The 22,598-nt window shown below is 38.0% G+C and overlaps 1 protein-coding gene across 2 annotated transcripts in view; it reads left to right on the forward strand.

The window, feature by feature from the left end:
• The first annotated feature begins 1,743 nt into the window (after positions 1-1,743).
• The window catches only part of LOC115433097 (14-3-3 protein epsilon), a 60,626-nt gene continuing 39,771 nt past the window's right edge, over positions 1,744-22,598 (forward strand). The window contains exon 1 of one of the 2 annotated variants that reach the window (XM_030154312.1): positions 1,744-2,047. In XM_030154312.1, the coding sequence (XP_030010172.1) occupies positions 1,900-2,047 (148 nt within the window). In that variant the 5' untranslated portion in view covers positions 1,744-1,899. The remainder of the gene's footprint in view (positions 2,048-22,598) is intronic. The other variant, XM_030154313.1, reaches the window with a different exon arrangement.

A 22,598-nucleotide genomic window follows, 5' to 3' on the forward strand; every position in this document is an offset into this window, starting at 1 on the left:
TTACTTAGGGCTGCCATGATGATGATGATGAAATTCTTTATTCAGTCATCACATAATAACCAGTGTCTACAACAACACTTCAAACATTACCAACAGATTAATGACTGAAAAGGCACAGGCAGAAGCAAAATGCTTATATTAATGCCTGTCCTACATAAATTCAGCTACCCAGCATCCAATATAGGAAAAAGAAAAAAACAGAAAAAACAATGTATCCAAGCAAACAAACAAGCGAAACATAAAAAGGTGAAAATAAACCAGAAAAATAGAAAACTTAACCACCAAATTAATGGTAATTTAATGTAGACTCAAAAATAAATAATTTACCTATTACTTGTTAGAGCTTAACAATTGCATCCTTCAAAAATGGCCCTACGTACCATTTTTTTAAATATCAAAATGGGCTACACATTCTTAAATCCATGCTGACCTCATTCCATAGTTTAACTCCAACACCAGATATACATCTTCTTTTTGTCTTTTTTTTTTTTTAGCTTTTGTACAATAAATTTACAAACATCTCGCAAATCATATTTAGACTCGTGTTGAGAAGAACCTTTGTACACAGACAGGGAGTAACTTTAATTTGGCTTTATACATTATTTGCATTATTTTATAGTAAACCAAATAATTAAATTTCATAATATGGGATTTCATAAACAATTCATTTGTATGTTCATAGTAACCGGCCTTATTAATAATACATATGGCTCGTTTTTGTAGGAGGACTATAGTATTACAGTTGTTTATATGTCGAGCCCCACACTCCCACACAATATGACATATAAGGGAGTATAAGTGAACAGTAAATTATATGTAGTGCTTTGTGGTTGAATATATTTCTGGACTTATACAAGATTGCCATTGATTTTGCAATCTTTTCCTTTTATATAATATGTGGTTTCCATGTTAATTTGTGATAAATAACAACCCCTAAAAAATCAAGAAAAACATGGAGATAATTGCATTACACTGACAAATGCAAAGAGCAATGGAACCAAGGCATACCTGTAGACGTCTTCATAAATAGTGAGATTATTCTTCACAGGCGTAGTTGCATGGGCCACTACTTTGCTACTATATCCATCAATTGCAATCACATGAGTACACCAAACACTGCAAGTTTCTCATTTGGTCTAGATGGAGTTCTGTTGAATGACACCTGGAATAAAAAATCAGAAAGTGACTCTCAAAAATTTCATATTCTCTTAACAAAAGGATTATTACACGAAATAGGACCACTGAGCACAACCTCATTAAAGTGAACTCTTTGCTTTAGTTCCAAAAGTGGTCACATTTGAAAGGTTCAATTGTATAAATTTTATTAGTGCATTATAATTAAAAATATCAGTTTTATGTGATCTGAAACATTTAAAATGTTAATTTGGCTTTGCCCCCTTGAACCAACCCTGCCCCGGACCCCCCTGCCCCCCGCCCCCCGCCCCACCACCACTACTACTACCATTTTATCTGGATCTGCCACTGTAAATACACAACAAAATACAAGAGGTGTGTGTGTGAAATAATAACAAAAGTAGCATTCCATTAAGGGCTCATTTGTATGTTTAAACATAAACCAAACCGGAAAAAAGCTTTCTCTCATCAAAAATACTTTATTGATACGTAAGAATAACGAACACTTAAGTTAATTTTTACAGCAGAGGTTGATGGGAGATGTAGGACAGTGTCTTCGGTAAGGGTAGTGTGGATGAACAGAGGACTACAGCGCAGGGTTCCCGGATGGACTGTTGACGCCATCTTTACGCCAGTGCTACCGGTGGGTTTTCTGTTACAGCGGGGCAGCGCTGCTGTTGCTGATCCACCAGAAGGAATCGCTGAGTAGCTGCTAATCATTTTCCCTTCCCTACGGGACGGCACGAACGGTCCCAGCAACTGCGGATGATGGCGGACAGAGAGAATTTAGTTTACCAAGCCAAACTTGCCGAACAAGCGGAGAGATATGACGGTAAGACTGTAAACAGACATCGGTCATTGCAGAACGCCTTTCCCCTCTCTGTGTCCCAGTGCAGGGGGCTAAGAGGTGCAGGTAAGGCAGCCCAGACGCTGTCTTAGTGAGGAGACAAAATGGCTGAGTATTGTCCAGCTAAATGAATGATTAGACTTCTTAATACTCGTGGTCCACAGTGATGTTCATGCTGGAAACATGTCCAGGTGTCTGAAAAGCTAAGCTACTCCCTTGCCAGCGTCAGATAGCGATAGCTAGCTAAACTAAACTGCTAACAGCTAGCTTGCAACGCCGTCTTTAGCTCGGCACGCGTCACGCCAAACTCCATTCAAAATAACAGCGGTGTAGCAAAATGTACACACCACTTAACTTTAAATTGGTCACTTAGCAATACCGCAACGTGTGAGAAAAGCCTCATTAGACGTACCAGCCAATTCTTAGGTTTTTATTTTTTATGCTAATCGTCTAGAATGTTTTGGTCGGTGAGGCAAAGAAGTTACGGGCAACTCAAAGTTCATTATGTTGGGTGTGTACCAAATATAAAGCGGGCGTAACTTTCAAAATCACGACGGTTGTCTTCGTTTCTGAAGTTATTATTTTATCCGGTACACGTGAATAAGTTTAGACTCTCTTACAACGAGTTGCCGTTGTCCACGAGTGAGATGACACGGCTTACATCGGTTCTGTTACATTCACACGGTTAGCAATATACCGTCGTGCGACTGCGTGGTATCTCGTTAAAACTGATGGATGAATCCAGCACCAATGGTTTCCTGGGATAGGCGGGGCACACAGTATTGCTGTTTTGTGATTGATGGCTTAACAGCATTCTCGGCTCTCAACTTTTCTTCGCTGCAGACTGGAAGTAGTCTTACCAAAACCACATAGTTTCGTCAATTAATAATAAATATATACTTGAGTTGCAACTGGGTGTAAATGCATATCTTTTACATGGTTGTGAATGAGATTTGACATGCTTACAGGTTCATTTGTTTAACTAGTTGTTTTGATTGATGGTAAAGCAAGCCAGTAACTGTTTTCTCAATATCAGTTAGCTATTACGGTCTTGGTAAGAATGTTCCGAGAGAACAGACTTTCTAAGAACACAAGTCTGTCTGTAATTGGAACAGCTGCATGCTTGTGAACGTCCCTGGCTCTGCTGTATTTCTGCCATTGGCTACCTATTGTATTCCCTCAGTCCACCAAAATGTGATTCAATTTGATTTCAATACATTTATGCTACTATTTACATGTCTTTAATATTTTTATACATTTTGTAAATTCTCCAAAACTGGATAAACAGATTTTTTTAAATCCCATATCATGATAATAAAGATGTATTTCTCGTGCATGTACCAACATTGTATCACATCATCTGGTGATGGTCATCTACTCTAAAACATTTCTGAATGAAGTTGTCACAGAAGGTGGTGCTGCATTCAAGAGTAGCGCGAAGTCCTTCTTGGAATATTTTGCCAGCAAGTCTATACGAGTAACCAACCAGTGCATCCTTGGTTTAAGGTAGCTGACAAGAACAACATTCCGTTTTTTTTTTTTTTTTTTTTTTTTTTTTTTTTTTTTAAATATATATGATTTTATTTAAACTTTTTTCAGTCCACAAATCCAAGACATATACTCTTAATGAGTACAAACAAATCAAAACAACAATCACAAAATCAACTTGAAACAAACAAAAAAAGACAAAACAACCCCCCCTCCCATTAAAAAAAACAACAATACATATACATATATATATATATATATATATATATATATATATATATATATATATATATATATATGTATGTATATATGTATATATGTATATGTATGTATATATGTATATATGTATATGTATGTATATATGTATATATGTATATGTATGTATATATGTATATATATATACACACACACACACTCTACCGGTCAAAACTTTTAGAACACCCCAATTTTCCAGTTTTGTATTGAAATTCAAGCAGTTCAAGTCCAATGAACACCTTGAAATGGTACAAAGGTATGTGGTGAACTACCAGAGGTAAACAAAAAAAAAAAGTTAGGTTAAATAGGTGTTTTAGTTTTTTTTTTTTTTTTTCTTTTTACCTCTGGGAGTTCACCGCTTACCTTTGTACCATTTCAAGCTTTATTGGACTTGAACTGCTTGAATTTCAATACAAAACTGGAAAAACGGGGGTGTTCTAAAACTTTCGATCAGTAGTGTGTATGTATATATGTATGTGTATACATATATATGTGTATATGTCACAGTAGAGATTGAAATCCAGTAGGATTTGTAATCCTACTAGGACAGATAGGAATTTTAGTGTGTCCTAGGACAAACTCAAATTCCTATCTGTCCTAGTAGGATTACAAATCCTACTAGGACACATTGAAATTTTAGTTTGTCCTAGGACAAACTGCAGTCCTACAAGAAATTAGGATCTGAAGATTGGAATTCCAATCTGTCCTAGTAGGATTGCAAATTCTCCTAGGACAGATTGTAATTCTATTTGGAAGTGGGATCTGAAGATTGGAATTTCAGTCTGTCCTACGGCAAAAAATATAAGAATTCTGTCAAGACAATCTCGAATTCTATTAGGAGAATGTCAGATTATATCAAAATGTATGGAAAATAGACTGAATCATTTCACAGCCAAAATTCCAGTCAATTTCAGCATAGGTAAGCATACAATTTCGCCATCACTATTCCAGCTGAATTATTTTCAAATTCTATACCGATTTCTGAATACAAATGTGTCTCATTTACATACCAATGACAGTTACAAACGGCCATTGAATAAGGTTGGACCAGATAGGACGGCTGGCATCCTGGTTACAATGTGTATTGACCTAAGGGCCATATACTGTATCTAAGATATGAAAATAATTCCGCTGGAATAGTGATGGCGAAATCGTAGGACAGACTGAAATTCCAATCTTCAGATCCCACTTCCAAATAGAATTACAATCTGTCCTAGTAGGATTGCAAATTCTCCTAGGACAGATTGGAAGTCCAATCTTCAGATCCTAATTTCTTGTAGGATTTTAGTTTGTCCTAGGACAAACTAAAATTCCTATCTGTCCTAGTAGGATTACGAATCCTACTGGATTTCAATCTCTACTGTGACATATATATGTATGTATGTACAGGGTGGGGAAGCAAAATTTACAATGAACATTTAGTTGTTTTTTCTCAGCAGGCACTACGTCAGTTGTTTGAAACCAAACATATATTGATGTCATAATCATACCTAACACTATTATCCATACCTTTTCAGAAACTTTTTGCCCATATGAGTAATCAGGAAAGCAAACGTCAAAGAGTGTGTGATTTGCTGAAGGCACTCGTCACACCAAAGGAGATTTCAAAAATAGTTGGAGTGTCCATAAAGACTGTTTATAATGTAAAGAAGAGAATGACTATGAGCAAAACTATTACAAGAAGTCTGGAAGATACTGTTGAAGAAGAATGGGAGAAGTTGTCACCCGAATATTTGAGGAACACTTGCGCAGGTTTCAGGAAGCGTGTGAAGGCAGTTATTGGGAAAGAAGGAGGACACATAGAATAAAAACATTTTCTATTATGTAAATTTTCTTGTGGCAAATAAATTCTCATGACTTTCAATAAACTAATGGTCATACACTGTCTTTCAATCCCTGCCTCAAAATATTGTAAATTTTGCTTCCCCACCCTGTGTGTGTGTGTGTGTGTGTGTGTGTGTGTGTGTGTATATATATATATATATATATATATATACACACACACACACACACCACACGGTGTCCCAAAAAATGTATACACACTTTAAATAATTGTAAAGTAGGTGTTTATTAAAATTCATTTAACTTTCAAAATGTAATAGAATTTACAAACATCATTTTATTGTTTTGTCACCGCCTGTTCTCAAACTGACGTCCGTTCTGGTCCAGACACTGCTGACAATGCGAAACAATGGAATCGCATACATCATGAAACAAATCCCTAGGTATTTGCGTGCATTCACGTTCAATTCAGCAACTGTTGCAGGTCTCATAGCATAGACTTTGTCTTTTAGGTATCGCCATAAAAAAAAGTCTAGTGGTGTGAGGTCTGATGAACACGGAGGGGATTCAACGAAACCCCTCTGTCCAATCCACCTGTTTGGCAAGATCACAATAACACAATAACATCTCCACAATAACAGCACCAATTAATCCCCACTCGCAAACATGCTCAACCTCAACATCCTTGTACCTGGCCTTGTTTTCCTTTCACATCATCAGTTTTTCTAACACTTTTCCCCATATAATTTCAATTTGGGTTAATTTGTTCTTTTCCATGGCTGTTGCCTTTTCTATGTAAAAATAATAACTCAACTCTCATTTCCAGTGTGACAATGAAGGCGCATAGGTAGATTTCCAGTGCTCAAGTATCAGTTTTTTCTGTACAATTGATGAAAAAAATATGATCCACCTATGTAGATACCTCACTCTATCTTGTAATGTATCTTGAAATAGACAAAGTGATGAATCAAATTAAATTTCACACCCAACACTAGGGATGTAAACAATTAATCGACTAACGATTAATTGTCGATAAGAATTTGCTTGATTAAATTATTAATTGTCGGTTAATTGCCCTTTTCCGCCCATCCATACCTGTCCGAAGGCTGCCGGTTTGTCCGCGCTGCGACGCCACGGCTGGAATAGCTGGTCATTGAAGCGGATCATGGCGTTGACGAGTTAGAATGTCTTTATGGACATGGTGGAGCTAAACACAGACCGACCCGTTTGTTTGTGGGAGCGGTACACCCCCGAATAAATAGAGGCACAAATGCGGGGTCAGTATCAGTATCGGAGTGTTTTCCATGGAGGTTGGTGTAGTCTACAGTCAGTGAAAAGTTTCACTTTCACGTCTGCAGGGGCATGGACTGCACCATACCTCCATATTACTCCATAGCACCCCACACACACACACCGGCGAAAGGCACGCGCGTGCACCCCCCCCCCCCCACACACACACACACACACACACATTACACACCGCCACATCAACAGATGAATTCCACAGGAAACACTGACTGTATCCAGTTGTTTCAATAAATCAATCATTAAGGAATATGACATGGTTTTATCATGGAGTGTATAAACAATATTTAGCATTTATTCTTATAGTATCTTATTTTATTCTTATAGTATTGTATTGAAAAAGAAATTCGGGTTCTCAGGAAAACTGCCGCTTATCAATTAATTGTTAATCGATTGATAAGGGCAACCAACTAACGATTAATGAATTAATCGATAATTTGCATCCCTACCCGACACTTTGGACAACCAATGTTCTACATTCATCCAAATCCTTTGAATTTTACTACATTCCCAAAATGCATGGATTAACGAGTCTCTAATTCCACATTTAAAACAACTCCCTGATGTGTTTTTGTTATATTTATTAATTTTATTTCTTGTACAGTATGTTCTATATATTATTTTAAATTGATTAAACGTAGATTTTCATTAGCTGTAATATCTCTTGTTAAGTTCCAACTCTACCTCCTTCTTAAGTCAGTATCATTTCTATTTAAGTCTTGGTTCCACACATGTATTGTAGAATGCAACAGAGCTTCTACCGCATATGATTTTTGTAAGGTTCTATAAACTTTACTCAGTGATTTTTTTTTTTTACCTGTTTCTGAATCAAATATAATTTCCTCTAATTTGCTGTGCTGCCCAAATGTTTGCGAATCAAATGACTGAATTAGACTTTTAAGTTGCATGTATGTGAAGATTTTATTTACCATTAGGCAGCCCAAATTTAGATAGATGGATAGATACATACATACATACATACATACTTTACTGCTAGACCTCTATCCTTCCATGATATCTAATTTAATGATGAATTTTGGAGAGCTATCCAGGGGTTATTCCATAGAAAGTTATTTTTTGGAATGGGTATGACTCACTCATCACATTCTTCATTTTTCTCCAAATTGCTGCTAAATTTTTTACTGTGAAATTGATGGAACTAATGTTTTTATTCTTAAAAAATGTATAAAAGAAAAGGTTTTGTGGATAGACTTAGGCATTTTCTATGTGGATCCATTGCTCTTCTATTGTATTTTTGATTATATGTTGTAAATAAAATGTTTGGATAGCTAGGTGACATAATTCTAAATCTGGATGGTCAAAGCCTCCTTCTGCCTTTGGAAGATGTAAAATCTTCCTTTTAATTCTGTGGTTTTTATTTTTCCATATAAAGTTCGTAATAATGGAATATGCCCTATTAAAAAATATTTTAGGTGGCGTGATTGGTACTGTTGAAAAGAGAAATAAAAGCTTTGGAAGCAATGTCGTTTTAAATAAATTGTTTCTTCCAGTAAAGTTTATGGGAAGATTAATCCATTTGCTGAAATCACAATTCATATTAAGTAAAACCCCCAAATTTTCTTTGTATATCTGTTGCTTGTTATCACTTATTATGCATTCTAAATATTTAATGCTGCGTTTCCACTTAAATGGTTGTTGTACACCCTGCGTGGTACTTTTGTGCTTCCGTATTGCCAGTATTTATGTTTTTTCCAGATTAATTTTATATCCTGAGGCTATTGAATATTCAGAAAAAATTCAAACAAAGAAGGTATAGATTTCTCAATAATAGTTACGTAAATCAAAATATCATCTGCAAATAAATTAAGTTTATATTGTTGTTTACTTGTTTGTGATACCTGTAACTTTTGGGTCTGGTCTGATATTCTCTACCAGCAATTCTATTGTCAGAACAAAGAGGAGTGGGGAAAGTGGGCAATCTTGTCTGGTACCGCTTTCTAATGTAAAATTCTCTGACAATAAGTTACTGGTGTAAATCTTAGCAGTGGGATAATAATTTTATAAAGTCTATAATTTCATCTGGTAAATCAAATTTTTCTAAAACTTTAAACAAAAACAACCAGTCAAGGCAGCCGAAAGCGTTTTCGGCATCTACAGCTATCATTGATAAGTCTAAATTGTGCTTTTTTGCATGTTGAAATACACTGAAGCATGTTCTTGTATTTGTTTGTGTCTATTTTTATCAAAGCCTGTTTGGTTAATATGTATTAAATCAGGTAAAACCTTCACTAGTCTATTGCTTATTAGTTTAGATAATATTTTATTACAATTAATCAAACCGATTTTCTCCAAAATGTTGCATAGAATTCTACTGGAAAGCCATACATACCTGGGGCTTTCTTAAGTGCAAAAGTTTTAATTGTTTGCACTATTTCCTCTTCAGATATTTCTGATTTTAGTTGTCCTTTTTATCCTGGGAGAGCCGTTTTAGTTTTATCGCGTCCAAAAATGAACTTTTATATAGTGGATTTTTTTTCTGATTTATATAAATTTTCATCAAAGGATTTAAGTGTATTGTTAATAAGTTTATTATTCCTGACTAATGCATTTGTATCCTTATCAGCACTAATAAAATGAATACAAGCCAAACTAACGATTACTTTGAAAGAGGAATGTTTGCCTGGTTTATTTGCCATTAGCCTAAATAAAATGCTGTATTTGAATTAAATCTATAATTGTTGGCTTTCTTTAAAAGTAATAAATCCTTCCTCTAATATATTCCTCTGATATATGCCTCATGCATCCCAGATTATTTCAGGGGTTGGTTTATCCTTTTGTTTACCTTCCACATTTGTAATGGTAAAGTCATCTATTTTGTCATTGATATATTTTGTAAACTCTACATCCTCTAAGTGTGCTCTATTCATTCTCTAAATTCAATCGCTTCGCTTTTCAGTTGGTACAGTTTGACAGGTTACTGGTGAGTGATCCGATGTCACAATTTCATGAATTTTTGAACTCAATAAATTAAGGGCAGGTTTTGAAAAAAATATGTAATCAATCCTTGAATAGTTCTTCTTGCTCTGAAAATATGTGTGGTCTTTTGTCGTTGGGTATAATAATCTCCAAGTGTCCTCTAAATTATTTGTTGGAATAAAATTTTTAAACTTTTTCAAGGGTCTTTAAAATTTCCTTTTTTTAAACGGTGTCTATCAATTTTAGCAAAAGTGTTATTAAAGTCCCCACCTAAAACTATAGTTCCTGTCTGATTATTAGCTAACATATTTAGAATATATCTAAAAAATGTAGATTTGCCCCTAGGGAAATGGGCGATATAAAAGTATACCTTTCACCATACAAAGTACAAGTTAAAATAAGAAGACAGCTGTCTTGATCTATATGCAGTGATATCAAATGAAAGGGTATGTTTTGTTAGCCAAGATTCCTACTCCTCTACTATTGCTACAGTAGGTGACAGTATAAGCCTCTTCTACCCAATCTCTTCAAATATTCAATTTCTCCTTTTTAAAAATGTAATTCTTGTAAGAAGACAACATCAGAGGAAAGACTTTTTAAGTGTGCTAAGACCTTGTGTTTTTTTTTTTTTATACCATTATGTAAATTATGGACATTCCATGTTGTGCACTGGATTTTATTAGTATAGGTAAAGAATCTAAATGTATTACCATATCTTAAAGCAAGTAAAAATCTAATGCTAGTCTAATAGTAGCAATAGACTGCACTTTAAGTGCCATAGGTGTCTCAACATAATCCATATGTATTATGTACACATGTTTACAGACAAGAATGAAGGTGTTGAGCGAATATTTAACAGATGACAGGCAAAAAAAACAAAGTATAATTACTTTAAGGTGCAGCAGTCTTTTTAGGGTCTTTAAGCTCCACCACTTCACCATTGTGCCCTATCCTGCAAATCCTAAAAGAAAAAAAAATTATTTCTATTTACCCTTTTTATTGAAGCGGTATCCCTATCTATTCTTATCTTCTGTCTTCCAACGTCTCCCCAGTAATTAATAAGAAGTACATGAAAATAAATAAATGGTAATGATGGCTATTGCAATACCACTAATAGCAACCATTTCTAATTAACATTACCATCATAATGAAATGGGGGAAAAAAATTGAAACAAAAACTAAAATTAAAAAATAATAGAAAATTTTGCCACAAATCCTTTTTAATTAAATTCATACATAAATATATTTATATTCTCCTCGAAAATAGAATTGTCATGTGTAGAAAACAAGAAAAGGGATAAGGGGGAAAAAAAATGGAAAAGGGTTTATAAATAAAATATAGAAAAGGAAAAAAGGGATCAGGTCATTTTCAACAATGGGGGCACCTCCTTTCCTGGATCCAATTTTGATTTGTAACATGCCAGAGAAGTCTTGCGTTCATCTTTCATACCAGCTTAGAAATTCTTTTATTCTGCTCTCTTCCCATCTGCATTTATCTCTCCTATCTCACACACACACACACACACACACACACACACACTATCTATACACTAATGTATAATGTATATAAAATTACTAAATGAAAACATGAAATTTCACAAAATTTAATGCCAAATTTAGACTGTGGTGATGGATTAATCCGTCCATATTAGTTATGTGGCTTCCAACACATCCATGATAACAGTAAGTTCTTTTTATGTCAGTCCAGGGGAGAAATAGTTCTTAAATTCAGCACAAATGGTGTATGCATATCCGTAAGTCTTGTGCTCACTGCATTGCGCTTACCAGTTCATCTCGTCAGTGATCTGCTGTCCACATTCACCATGACGCTGCCCTTTATACACGAGAACTGGAGGCCTCACTTGGAGAGTTTATTTTCAGCGCATCTCGGGCTTCTTCTGTGGTTGTAAATTGCAACTTCTGTCTCCCTTTCCATACCCACAACATTGCCGGATAGCGTAGCTGAGATTTCATACCACTTTTTTCCAATTCTTGCCTGATCGGAAGATAATACTTACGCCTTCTAAATTTCACAGGCAGGTCTTGAACGAAGCAAGTCATCTGGTTTCTGATCTTAATTTCTTTGTCACCTTGTGCCTTTAGTATGTTGACTTTACACTGATGTTTCCATAGCTTAATGATTATCACGCATGGATATTTGGCTTTCTTCTGCTTTATCCCGATCCTGTGGCACCGCTCCACATCCTCTGATGTTATTCCCACTCCCAAATCCTCTGACATCAGATTAACCAGATAATCTATTAAGTTATCGCCTTCTTCCTCTTCTGGTAGATTGAAGATACGAATGTTATTTCTTCTCAATCTATTTTCTTGAGCATCCAAGTCATCCTCCAAAGTTTCCAGCTGCTTTTCCAGAGCCGGTTCTCTTTTCTTGTGTGTCGATATGCACACCTTGATCATATTCGTCTGAGATAATGGATTAAATTTTCTTGTCAACTGATTCACTTTGGTTTCAACAGATTTCATTCTCTGGTCCCCTAGAGTCAGCATCAAAAGTATTTTCCTGATGTTTTGCTGAATATCATTTAATTGAACACTTTCCTTCACCTCATCTTGCTCTTTGTTGTCTTTGGTGGCTTTCGGTGGCATGGTCAATTTGTTTGTTTTACGCTTCTCACAAAGTGTGTGGTCTCAGGGTTTTTATTTTTGCGGACTTGGCTTTGATTCACCTTTCTCTCCTTACGTCCATCGAATATGATTCTTGGATCTTTTATTTATTGCAGTTTTAGGCACAGTTTTCCTGGACCTACTCGAACCCCATGCGTTCAGTCCCGTGCATGCATTCCATGCATTCTTGGTTTGTGTGAACTTTTAAATGGAACAGTACTTGGGCCCCGACTGATCATGTTTCACAAGATAGTGAGAACAGAAGAACAGACAAGAATGTGTATTGAGAAATGGCTATTGGCTCTGAAATAAAAAGGATCGAGTTACCCGTCCCTGGTCAGTGACATCATCACCTTGCATCACATACTCAACAACAGCTAGTAAAGGAGAGATGGGTCAATACATGCTGCCTTAAAGACTTTAAACTGAGGCAGCACAGTGAATACACACCTTAAAATGGAACTATTACCCCTTTTCCACCAAAAAGAACCTGGTGCTAGTTTGGTGCTGGTGCTAGAGCCAGTGCGTAACTGGTTCCAACCTGGTGCCTCCAAAGAACTGGTTTGCTTCTCCATAGGCTAAGAGCCAAGCGAGCCAAGTCAGAGCCGTGTCATTACGTCAACGTAAAACATGATCACATTACTGAGTCTGGTGCGGGAGACACTCGCCCAGAAGCAAGTGGTGCTCTTGTGTTTACAAGCCTATCTTGCAATCCACAGGTGAAAAACACAAATATTCACGCTGCGGCATGTGTCAAAAACATAAATATGTGGGGTTCTGTATGACATATGTGGAAACGTAATGCAAGGATAGTCTGTAAACAGATAATTAGTGAGGTCAGCAGGGCAGTATTGTTCCCCAAGTTTATGTGAAGCATAGGAAAACACGGACAAAATGAACTTAATGCATTTCAGATGGGTTTTTTCACACCGAAGTAAAAAAATAAATAGGCTCAAATAAAAAAAAAATGCTTTACAAACTTTTCAAAGGGACGAAAAATCCAGGCGCTGTTGCTGTGTGAGTCTGCCTCCTTGTCCATGGGCAACAACTGTAAAGAACAAAACAAAGATACAATGCTTTAATTTGACATGTTCTCCCCAATGTGGACAATAACGCTGTCTACTGGAACATAGTTCAGTTAACTACTCGGTTCAGTTCTGCCTTTTATCAACCCACCAAGGGAACAGCATTTCGGAGGCAACACAGAAATGCTTGTTGTTAGCATACCATTGTCTAGCATTTTAATGTCCGTAACGTTTGTAGCTCACTTTAATCTCTAAAGTTGACTTTTTGTGAGCCGTTAACCATGTGTTTGAGAAACAAAACTTACCAGTATTGTGTACTGCTGTTTGAACAACAGACTAGTCCACAATCAAAAGCCATCAGTCCGTGTCTGCTGTATCCAAGTTCAGTGCACCGGTAGTTGGCCTGTCCCCTAAAACGGAGTCCAGCAGGTCCAAAATGTCAGATTCTTTTCAGCCGGCTGCTGCATCCAAGCTGTCTCTTCTGGTCCCTGTAATCCATCTTTAACTTCTTTAGTTTGTTTAGAAGCTGGTCCAGGGTCCAGTCGTAGCCATCTCTCTTCATATTTTTTCGAACACTGGCTTTGTTCGAGAGGTTCCCTGCAAGTTATCTTGGACTTTGGATGAATCCCGCAGTGCCAGAAAGCACTGGGTCTCCTCCTCTGTCCACTGCTGCTTGTTTTTGTTGTCTATAACTCTTTCTCTAAAAACCAAACTAAAAACCAGCTGGTTTTAGTTTTTAAAATGCTGGTTAGCTTTCGCTGTTTCCGCTTGGGTCTGTAATCCCCGCCCACTTAGTCTGGCCCCAGTTTAGCCCAGCTCAAAGTTGGTGCCTGCCTGGAACCTATTTGGACCTACTTTGGAACCGGTTTGGCTAGTGCTTGGGTGGTGGAAACACAAAAAACTGGTGCTAAGTCAGGCACTGGCTCTGAACCAGCCCTGGAACCAGTTTGGTGGAAAAGGGGTATATGTAACTTTTTTTTTTTTTTTTACCTTAAACAGCTTCAAAGTAATTGTGATGGTTAAATGGCTTGTTAAGAGGAGAATGGAAGCCCTCCCCCTTCCCACTAGGGTCTCAAGGGCCGAAAATGCCACTTGTAACTTCTCTGTCACTGTCCTGGTGGCCCAGATCTTGTCTGTTGTGAAAAACGGCATCGTTTATTGCACTACGACACAAACACGCCAGGTACCACTGGCTAGCTGTAAATACAAGCTAGCCATGTCTTCATTTCATAGGCATTTTCCATTGCAGAAAAAAGGAAGAGGTGGCTGTTGTCAGAAGATGCTAGGAAGAAGAAAAGAGTGAGTGACCAGAAGAGGAACAAGACAAGAGTCTGCCTTAGTCGAACTTTTGCAGATGCTGAAAGAAAAACCAGCATGTTAAACAGATGCAGACTTGGTGTTGTTGTTATTGCAAGTATTGGTTAGATAAATTCTCTATACTCTATTTCTTTCAGTGTATTTGCATGCTCTTGATGATTGCTAGTGGTTGTAACGGTGTTAAGTCGTTTATGAACTCCTTTTATGAACGATGCCCGGATGCTTGCTTGCTAGTGGAGATGTTAACATACTAGTAATCAGTGTTTGTGTCACGTAGTTGTATGTTTGTTTAGTTTACTAGATCACCCTTTGTCTGCCTCAGGAGTGCATTTTTACTGCTAGCCACAGAATTTTGTCAGTTGAATCTAGTTGTTGTGAGCAGAGGTTGCGCTAGACATTTTTATTGTCTGTCATTTTGACAGGCAAGGTGGCAGAAAGTCCGTCATTATGCATTATTATCCGTCATTAGGGACCGAGCCGAAAGGTAAGGCCCTCTCACACAGTGAGAGGCCTTGCCTGCAAGCAAGGCCCTATTGTTTTTCGTTCGTTTTTATATTATTATTCACACACCACTTTGACCTGGATTTTGACCCCCTAAACATGCTCGAAAACTCACCAAATTTGGCACACATGTCAGGCCTGGCGAAAAATTTGATCAAATGTAAAAATTTACCCCATGGGTGCCAAAATGAGCTCTCTAGCGCCCCCTAGAAACACAAAATTGGCCCTAGCGGCCAGTAGGAGTGTCGTAGAAACATGAAACAAACGCCCAAATTTTCGTCTTATTGAGCCCGACAAATCACGTGCTGACACTCATGACCTAACTCCAACAGGAAGTTCAGAATTTGCCTTTCAAAATAAAATGCTCAAATTGCAAACTTCCAGTAGGAATGTTGTAGACACACGAAACCAACGCCAAAACCTTCGTTTAATTGAGCCCAACAAATCACATGCTGACACCTATGAGCTATCTCCAATAGGAAGTTCGCAATATGCCTTTGAAAATAAAATTTTTAAAACTAACTCCGATTACACCGTTTGTTGTATTGACTTCTAAATAGCACCAAAAGATAGAGTGAACCCCCCTCAAAAAAGTTACGTGGCACTTTTTCCATAACTGTCTTAGTTTTTTTTTTAGAAGCCCGCAAACTTGCGACGTTTGGAACTCATTTTTCACTTTGGAGTTTTTCCCCACATGTGACATATCTACGTGTTCAGGGGACTCAGCACAATGCTCACATGCAAAAAAATTTTGAGATTGGACGTACAGTTATTGATTTATAGCAATTTGTTTATTTTCATACTTTTTCCACTTTAGACTGCCATTTGACCCCCTTAACATGCTCCAAAACTCACCAAATTTGCCATGTATGTCATGGCTGGTGAACACTTTGATTCAATATCAAAATTTACCCCTTGGGTGCCACAATGGACTCTGTAACGCCACCTATGTACTAAAAAACACACAAAATCTGCCCTAGCGGCCAGTAGGAATGTCACAGAAACATGAAACAAATGCCAAAATGTTGGTCTGATTGAGCCCGACAAATTATACACTGACACTCATGAGCTAACTCCAACAGGAAGTTAGCAATCTGCCTTTGAAAGTTACTCTACGTTTCTGCAATTACTGCTTATTCATGTCAGGCTTTTGACACAAAAGTTATAACTCATTAAATTCCCACAAGTCTGCAGAATCCAAAAGTGAAAGAATTTTTCAGATACGACCTACGGTTATGGAATAATGGCGATTTTTTTTTTGAAGACTATGTTTAGTTTCACTTTTCACAATGACAAAATCCCTATGAAAGTCTTACTGGTGCAGGTTTGACAGTGTTTCTGTATAGTGCAGTGGTTACACTTGCTGCCTATTGAGCATGAGGACCCTGGTTCAAATCCCAGGCTTTCCAAGGAAATTTTTTTTTTTGGTCTCCCCCCCCCCCTCACATTTTAAAACACGTTTTGCTGCCTTGTATTGTTGATACTGGAAATTTTTCACACATTACAAACTACATGGAGTACATTTTTTCAAAATAAAACCCTTATCAAAAGTAATACATAATGTCTATTACATAACTTCTTTTCATTTTTATGACCAAACGCTCAACTGTTTGTACAATGTTTCTTCATTCAAAAGTACTCTTTCTCACAGACACACATGCTCACACAATAGGGTTTTTCCAAAATAATAGCCTTAAATATGATAAATCATCACTTTTATGCTCAACTATTCATACAATTTCAATTCGTTTTTCAAGCTGATTCTTTCTCTCACATATAAAACAAATGCACATACACACAGTAGGGTTTCCAAAATAAAAGTCTCATTTAAAGGTGATGGTGGTTTCAGCAGAGGGTCGCTGGTGTTCTGTAGAGATGTAAGGAGGACAGACACTAAAGGGTGGGAACTGGTATCGTTACGGAGAGGTGTGAGTGGAGCTGAGGTGTCAATGGTCATGGGAGGCGGATTGCGGGGGAGGCGGAACGCCCGGTGCGAGGTCCCGCTCAATGCTGCTTGCAGCTTTAATTTCAAATTAAATTTTGTAATGATAATGAGACATCATTAGTAGTATTTAATGTTCAAGAAACATCTCGATGCAGCAAATGCATCTGGCGCCAGCTGGCTGATAAACCAACATGATATCATGACTCGCATAAATATGCACACCACTTTCAATTGGTGTTATCTGTGGGCATTATAAGCTTTCTTAATGTATGTTCATGCTGCGTCAAATACCACACAATGAGGGTTATGGTTAGAGTTGGTGTAAATTGACACGCCATCAAATGGCATTGAAGACCACACAAAAGTAGAAAATTCATATGTATAGCATGCCAAATGCCATAAGAACTAGGGTATTACTTGCTTGTCCTTCATCCTCCACCACATCAGTCCCTGTTTTTTTCATTGTGTTTGTCAATGCCATCACATTTACTGGATTTTTTTAAACAACTAAGGAGACTCAGCTCTTGACATTTTGCGCTAGGAAAGTAGCATATAATTTTGGCTATAGTCAGCTAAACAATGAGACAAGACTTGACAATGACTGATTAATATGCACAGTTGGCACCAGCTGGACAGGGGGTCTGCTACAGGTGAACCAACGGTGAGTCATTTGAAAGAAGCAACAGTGTTATAGTCAGCTTAGTTGTGAACAGTGGTGCTGTAGGGGGTTATATATAGGCACTGTAGGGTTATATACAAGTAGGATACTGTTATGGACTGTTGGATGCCTTGTCAAGATGGAGACGGACCAGTGTTCTTGCAAGCAGGTTCTGTTCACTCTGTTGTGTGAAAACTATTAGTAGATTCCCCTCAGTATTTTAATTTGTCAAAATGATGGATGGCCTAGAGAATTTTCCCTTCATCTTGAAAGAAAAAAAAAAATTGCCAACGACAGAATATTATTGGTTAATGCGACCTCTGGTTGTGTGTATGTAATTTATTACATGACCCGTGTCTAATTTGTTTCATCTGAATAGTGACTGGCACAGAGGTTTCAATAACCTCCAGCTGCCGGTGATTTTCACCGGCTATTTTCCACTCCGGAGCCCAGGCCAGGTCTTTTCTGCCGCCTGATCGTGAAAAAAAAAAAAAATGTGTGTATGTATCACAGTCCTGCACTGGGTCTGGTACCTGCGAATACCCGACGGGTAACCCACAAAATCATGCGGGGGCGGGTGAAAAAAATAGGAAGAATTTTCGTGGGTATGGGCACGGGTAAAATTACATGAAATGCGGGTGGGTAGCAAAGTGAAAAGAAGAAAGAAGTGAAAAAATAAAAGAAGATTCATGGATGAAAACAAATGTGCAGGACATTTAATGATGACAATCATCTGATCTGGTTTGTTTTATTTTGAAGTGAACTTCACCTCTATTTACATCCGGCTAATGATGTCATTGAGCAGCGCAGACAGGTAGCCTGCGCTGGAGGTGAAAAATAAAAGCACTGAAGAGGTTGCAGCTCAGAGCCAGAGCATCAAAATGGATGATATAAAGAGAAAGATAGCCAGCGGTGAATATACAGTTGTGGACAATCCATCCTCGAAGGCCAAGTTGGACGTGTAGTAGGCAGGTATGGTACTGCTGTATATAGGTTATGTCATTCAATCAGAAGAAGGGTGTTTTACTAAAGGTTTGCGTGTGTTAAACCTTGTGCAAACTCATTACACACGCAAAAAAAATGTACAAACTGACAGTGCGCACTAAGGGTTGCATCTTTCAAAGGTGCAAAATAGCACGTCTGTATCCAGTTAGTACATTTACCATAATGAATATGCAATATGGGGCGTTTACACGCAGTTGTGCATGTGGTGGGTGAAGAAAATGTATGTATTTTAATTTACCACATGCAAAGAGATTTATCAAACCAGAAAGCAATTTTGGTCATAGCAACTGCGTCTATATTTAACAAGTCTCAAAAGGAGGTGCAAACGGGTTGAATGCGTAATTCTACACACGGCTGTGGTTAGGAGACATCGAAATGATGAAACGAGATGCAGAGAACGCATTTTTCACCTTTGTGTGAACATTTTTGGAATGATGGAAGAAAAAATAATTGAGACGTATGCCCCACCCCACACACACACTTTACGGGACTCTTTTCCACTCCACTTAAAAATCTGCACCAACATTAGGTTACAGTGGGACTAAATTATGTGTGCCTGACAGTCATTCAACCCACCCCCTCCCACACACACCCCTTTAAAGTAAAAAATAAATGAATAAATGAGTGCGATACCTTCTATGACAAAACTCCAACATCACATTTCTGTGCATCTGAATCATTCAGCGCACTGTTAATGCTGGCGTATCCCAGAGCAGTTTAGCACACACAAAATCCTCATTTAAACAGAGTGGTTTGCAAGACTTTGCACCTGTTGACATTTGTGCAAGCAATCTGAATAAATCACCCACAAACAGCGGTTCAACCCCACATGCAAAATTCTAGATTGCACACGCAAGTTAGTACATGCAAATTGAGATCTTACTAGATCTGGCCCAATATGTATAATCACTGGTTGGGTCAGATTGCAGGACTAATGTACACGGGTACGGGCGGGAGCGGATTGGACATGGAAAAAAAATGCGGGTAGTGGGTCGGGTTGTGTTAAACAGCTTTGCAGGTACGGGCGGGTGCGGATTTGGAAAAGTGGACCCGTGCAGGACTCTGGTTCGTATGGATTGTGGGGCTTTACTTGTATCACCAGATTACTATTACTAGTGACCCCTGCCGGATATATCGTCTTTCGTTCACACGGGGAAATGTCAACCTCTGTACAGGGTCAAAGGTCTATTGAGCCAGTGAATGTGACCCTGCAATCCCCTATGCGGACGACACGAAACTACAGCGGGTTTGACCTGGATTGCCAGGGCATCCACTGTATACAAACATGGCTAAGCTCATACACCTTGACATCACCTGGGACCCCAGAATCGCACCCATTTACCCAACATGTGCATAAACCGTGTGGCATGTGCCATTGTTTGTATACATTTACACCACCACGTCACCGATATTGCGACGCAATGTAGTTCCCCTAGTTTTATTTATTATTTATTTATTTATTTACATTTGAATAAATTCTCCCATCTACACTGATGGTCATTTAATATACTGCAGTCTCACTAAGATATCATGTGCTTCGTGTATGTCTGTAGCTTCAAATGCCAAAAAGCAAAATATGGATTTTGTGAATTATAACAGATTTTTGTAAGATGTAAACTAATAGTCTCTATGTAAACAAATTTCCCAAAATACATAATGAGTGACAGTGGTTGGAAATAGAATATGAAATAGTCACATTTAAACAGAATAAACCAGCTTCAGGAAACTTTATTGCAAATTTATACATGGACTGGCAAAAATCCAAAACCAGCTAGTATCCCTTATTAAACCTATATATCTGGAGTAGTAGTTATCAGCATATTTTTACATTTTCAGTTGCAACAGACTTCTCTCCAATCTTCCAGGGCCCATTTGGTGATCAGATCTCCCAGTCTGAATTAATTTGACCATCAGATTTATACAAGATCAAGGAGCATGTGTCTTTTTATCAAATGACTATCATTTTAAAGTTGATTTGACCTTCAACAAATATAAAATGTACAAATATATATGAATAATACATGAACAAAGAATAATGTAAATTGAGATTACTAGATGTAGTTTGGAGCAAGGTCACTCTTTTTTTTTTTTTTAGTCTTTGCCTGTTATGAGGTCTACACTTTGCCTTTTGCAATACAGGCATAGTGTTCTTTTCAGCTTTAAAACTGGTCATAAAATTAGGTAAAATGAGTTTTGCAAAACAGTCATTTTGCTTCAGTGTAGCATAGGGATTCTTCAGCCCTCCGTATATCCCTCTCCATGGCTTTGCCCCTGGACCGCACCAGAGGCCGCCCCCTGCCATCTGGGAAGAGCCACCTACTTTTAACAAATAACCATCTACTCTGAAAATGATTGAAACCCCTGCTGGCATAACAACTAGCCTTGATGTTCGATCTTACCTGGTGTTGTATGATGCTTGTTCCTTGTCCAGGTGAAGGTCTAGATAATTCTTGTTGTTATAAATGTTAGCCCTGGGATGACAGTGTGTTAATCGCGAATGTGACCAGGACACAGTGACAGGTGTTAGCTGCTGATGTTTGTTAGCCTGTTAGCTCTTAAACTGTGTGGCTAACATTAGCAGCGCAGTGCTAGCAGCTGCAGACCGGCGGTCTCTGCACCTACAACTGGCTTGTCAATGTGACCTGTCCCCTTGATAGCCAGGGTGTTCCTGCCTGCACGTCCCCCCTGCTGCAGCTCTGGTACCGCAACCTCCTCCATGAAGTGAGAACAAATGTCTGAAACTTCAAGATCCTGCTAAAGTTTCCCACTTTGCTCCTCTCCAGCAGTGTCTTTGATCACCATTTTTTTGCCCAGTCTCATCACCAGCTTCATCGAAAACAAATGCACATGGTCAGAGCAGAGAGGTTAAGTGTGGGTTTTACAACAGTAAATATGTACTTTGAAACTGTAGGGGGAGCTCCATAGAGAAAATTGCATCAGAAACCATAAAGAAGGACAAAACAGCAAAATGTTACATAGTTCCGCTTTAAAGACACTGCATCTGTGATCTGCAGCAAAACACATTTGCATTCGTCTTAGCCATTGCCTTTACCTGTAGAGACGTGAACTACTCTGTCATCCTGTAAACTAAGTTAAAATTGGTCAGATCTGGTTTGTAAAGTCTGTGAATGAAAACCAAAATGACCACCAAATACTCTGTAACTTTGAGGTCACTGACTCAACATAATTTCCAGATGGAATATTTTTATGTGACTGCAAAAAGAATCGGCAGTGGGAACTGACAAACATAGCTAAGAAATCGTGTTTAGTTTTTTTTTTTTTGTTTGTTTTTGTTACCTCATCCCAAGTACTTCCTAATTAGGGACCGAGCCGAAAGGTGAGACCCTCTCACTCACACTGAGTGAGATTGTTCTTCATTTGTTTTTAGGAACCGAGCCGAAAGGTGAGGCCCGTTTACTCAGAGTGAGAGACCTGATTGGCTACTAGCCAATCGGTAGTAGAGAGGGGACGGGTCTTGTGGAGATGAACAAACTGGTTTGGAGCCAACAACTTCAGAGTAGCCAACAGTACCTGGTGACAGTTGTAGAGATGGAAGACAAGCAGATGAAAAGTAATGAAGACATGCTGCTGGTTGACAATGAACTGAAAAATAAATGATGTTAGGTGTAGATAGAGGAGGTGGGAATGGATGGAAAGGCTTATGGCAGTTGGTGCAAATAATTAAGACAACGGGGTATTTGTTTTTGTACATTATGCTCGTGCACACTGAAATGGGTGACGAGCAGTAAAAAAGGACTTATGCATGAAGCT

Source organism: Sphaeramia orbicularis, chromosome 14 (assembly GCF_902148855.1).
Source record: "Sphaeramia orbicularis chromosome 14, fSphaOr1.1, whole genome shotgun sequence".
In the NCBI taxonomy this organism is placed as follows: domain Eukaryota; kingdom Metazoa; phylum Chordata; class Actinopteri; order Kurtiformes; family Apogonidae; genus Sphaeramia; species Sphaeramia orbicularis.